The sequence below is a fragment of the Homarus americanus genome, unplaced genomic scaffold (genome assembly GCF_018991925.1).
Source record: "Homarus americanus isolate GMGI-L3 unplaced genomic scaffold, GMGI_Hamer_2.0 scaffold21914, whole genome shotgun sequence".
Taxonomy (NCBI): Eukaryota; Metazoa; Arthropoda; class Malacostraca; order Decapoda; family Nephropidae; genus Homarus; species Homarus americanus.
Window position 1 is genome coordinate 842,737 of NW_024719665.1, and position 2,973 is coordinate 845,709.

A 2,973-nucleotide genomic window follows, 5' to 3' on the forward strand; every position below is an offset into this window, starting at 1 on the left:
AAACATGGTATTAAGTAGAGCTATCCTCTCAGATAGGGAGGGCAGTCTGAGCTCTTTCCTCATGTTTACAATTCTGGTTGATTTTGGGCATCCTAGAATGATGCGCATGGCTTTATTTTGCACTACCTCAAGGCTGTTGAGTTGTTTAGGCGGAATAGTCACAAGATGGAGAGCATGATAGTCAACTACAGAACGAAGGAAGTGAAGATAGAAAATACGAGCATAGGTGATGTTAATTCCATAGCCCTTGCCAACAAGGGTTCTGAGGGGTTTAATGCTCTGCATTAGTTTGTCACGAAGGTTGCTGACAAAGTTTGCATCATTCACACAAATTCCAAGATATTTATAGGAGCTACATAGTTCCAAGGGCATGCTGTTAATGTTAAAGTCTAGATGCAGAGGGTGAGCAGGACGAAGATTGAGGACCCTCGTTTTGTCATCAGATATTATGAGACCACATCCCACAGTCCTCCGAGCAAATACATCCAGCAAGGCTTGGAGCCTGAGCTTGGTCTGTGTCATAATGCAGATATCATCAGCATAGCATATTACAGCCTCGTTTGGCTGAACTGGAATGTCAGCAATAAGCTTGTGCATCAGTATATTAAAGAGCGTTGGACTTAACACTCCTCCCTGAGGCGTGCCAAGCTCAAATGATCTCATTCTGGCACTTCTGACTCCCGTAAACAGAACACTGGCATACCTGTTGGACAGATATCCCTTTATCCATGTCAGGAGATTACCTTGGAGGAAAGGAGGTAATTTTGGTTTTGTCAAGAAAATATCAGTCGGAGTGGGTGGGTGGATAAGGAGTAGTTGAGGGAGAGGGAGGAGAAGGGAGAGGTGGATGAGAGGGAGGAGAGAGAAGGGGTAGGAGAGTCACCATGGTAACTTCTGGTGAGGGGAGCATATCAAAGAGTAGCCCTCCCTCCTTCCCTCCCTCCTTCCCTCCCTTCTTCCCTCCCTCTTTCCTCCTTCTCTCCTGCATACCTTCCCATACTGTTCTCCCCTTTGTGTACTGTATGTTGTGGTGGTAGTGGTGGTGATTGTGGTAGTGGTCGTGATAGTGGTAGTGGTCGTGATAGTGGTTGCCAGAACGGAAGTTTTGTTAAGTAGTTCCCACACTGGAGCCACTACCACCCACCACCCCTCTCTTCATCTACCACCCACCACCCCTCTCTTCATCTACCACCCACCAACCCTCCCTTCATCTACCACCCACCAACCTCCTTCATCTCCACCAACCCCTTCATCTACCACCCACCAACCCTCCCTTCATCTACCACCCACCAACCTCCCTTCATCTACCCAAACCCTTCATCTCACCCACACCTCATCTACCACCCAACTTCATCTACCCCACACAACCCTTCATCACCACCCACCAACCCCTTCACCCCCAACCCCTTCATCTACACCCAAACCCTTCATCTACCCCACAACCTCCTTCATCTACCACCACACACCCAAACACACCACACAACCCCCACTCCCCACCTTTCCCCACCCACCAACCCCCATCCACCCCACAGCCTTCATCCTAGAGCCCTTCATCTACCCTAGAGCCCTTCATCTACCCTAGAGCCTTCATCTACCCTAGAGCCCTTCATCTACCCTAGGGCCCTTCATCTACCCTAGGACCTTCTACTCACTCTGGTCTCCAGGTAGACTCCTTTACCTGGACAGTTAATGAATTGGTTCTCGTTGAGGTAAATGATGACGTGTATGTATGTATGTATGTATGTATATATGTAAGTACGTCGACCGTCAGCCTCCCAGCGTGCCTCCTCAATAGCGTGTCTGTGAGTGACTGTCTGTCTCCCAAGATTACCCGTGTCTCAATATTATGCTTCACGCCACGGCCAACTCGGCTCCCAAGCCTCGCCTCTCTCCCGAGTTCCACCATTATACAAATTCGTTTTCTTCTTCACAGTGTAGCACTAAACTCTAGAATTTACGGTTTTATTATATAGTTGTGTGTTTTTGTTTCTTTCTGTCCAGTTTTCATTGGGTGTGAAGGATAAACAAGGGAAACCGTAAGCTGTGTGCCCTTGTGTACGAGTGCGTGACTGCGCATGCGTGTGTGTGACTCATGAATGGGGCCCCCAAAAGGCTGCCAATCGATTTCGACAGGGTGAATCCGTTATATTTACCCCGTTTTTTCTCTCTCTCCGTAAAGTTTACATGATATTTGAAAAACATTTCTTATTACTAAACACATATATGTTATTTATTTATGGTTCAGAAGCAGTAATAGGGTCTAGCTGCTGACAATGAAGAGAAATTTTATCTTTAGCAACTCTGCCGTTCTAGTCCCACACTCCCGCCATTCACAAGACAGACGCGACGTTGTGCAAGTTTCCCTTCCCCCTCCCCCTCCCCCTCCACACTGGCCACGTGGGTTCTAGTAGGTTATAATTGGCACCGCTTCGATTTAATTTAGCAGTTGGCCTGTTGATACAACTGAAACGGCAAAAACCACACACACAAACACACACACATACATACATACACACACTGCTTGTACCCCCATTGTTTTGGACCCAAGAGTGAGGTGGGGAGGATGGGCGGGCTTAAGGTACACATGAACACACACACACACACACACACACGCGCGACAAGAGTGTACAGAGCTCGTCACCAATGAAATTCCAGCATCAAAATGAACAACCAATTACATTCCGGTATTTAGTCAGTGTTGGAGAGACGGAAATTAAGGAAGAGTATATCCGTTATACTGGGTCTCTCCATGACCTCCCAGGACGCAGATAACAGGTTTTCCGGTAGTCCTCTACGAGATAACACTCTATCAGTTTATCAGTTCTGGTGTATGAGTCTCAGCCTCGGCAGGAGGGAGGAAGGAAGGGAAGGAGGGAGGGAGGAAGGGAGGAGAGGAAGGAAAGGAGGGAAGGAAAAGGGAGGGAGGAGAGGAACGGAGGGAGGAAGGGAAGGAAAGGAGGAGAGGAAGGAGGG

The 2,973-nt window shown here is 48.1% G+C and overlaps 1 protein-coding gene across 1 annotated transcript in view; it reads left to right on the forward strand.

Moving 5' to 3' along the window:
• The first annotated feature begins 884 nt into the window (after positions 1-884).
• Positions 885-2,973, forward strand: part of LOC121860233 (DNA-directed RNA polymerase II subunit RPB1-like) — a 3,702-nt gene continuing 1,613 nt past the window's right edge. Inside the window, exon 1 of the mRNA XM_042357321.1 lies at positions 885-897. Coding sequence (XP_042213255.1) covers positions 885-897 — 13 coding nt within the window. The remainder of the gene's footprint in view (positions 898-2,973) is intronic.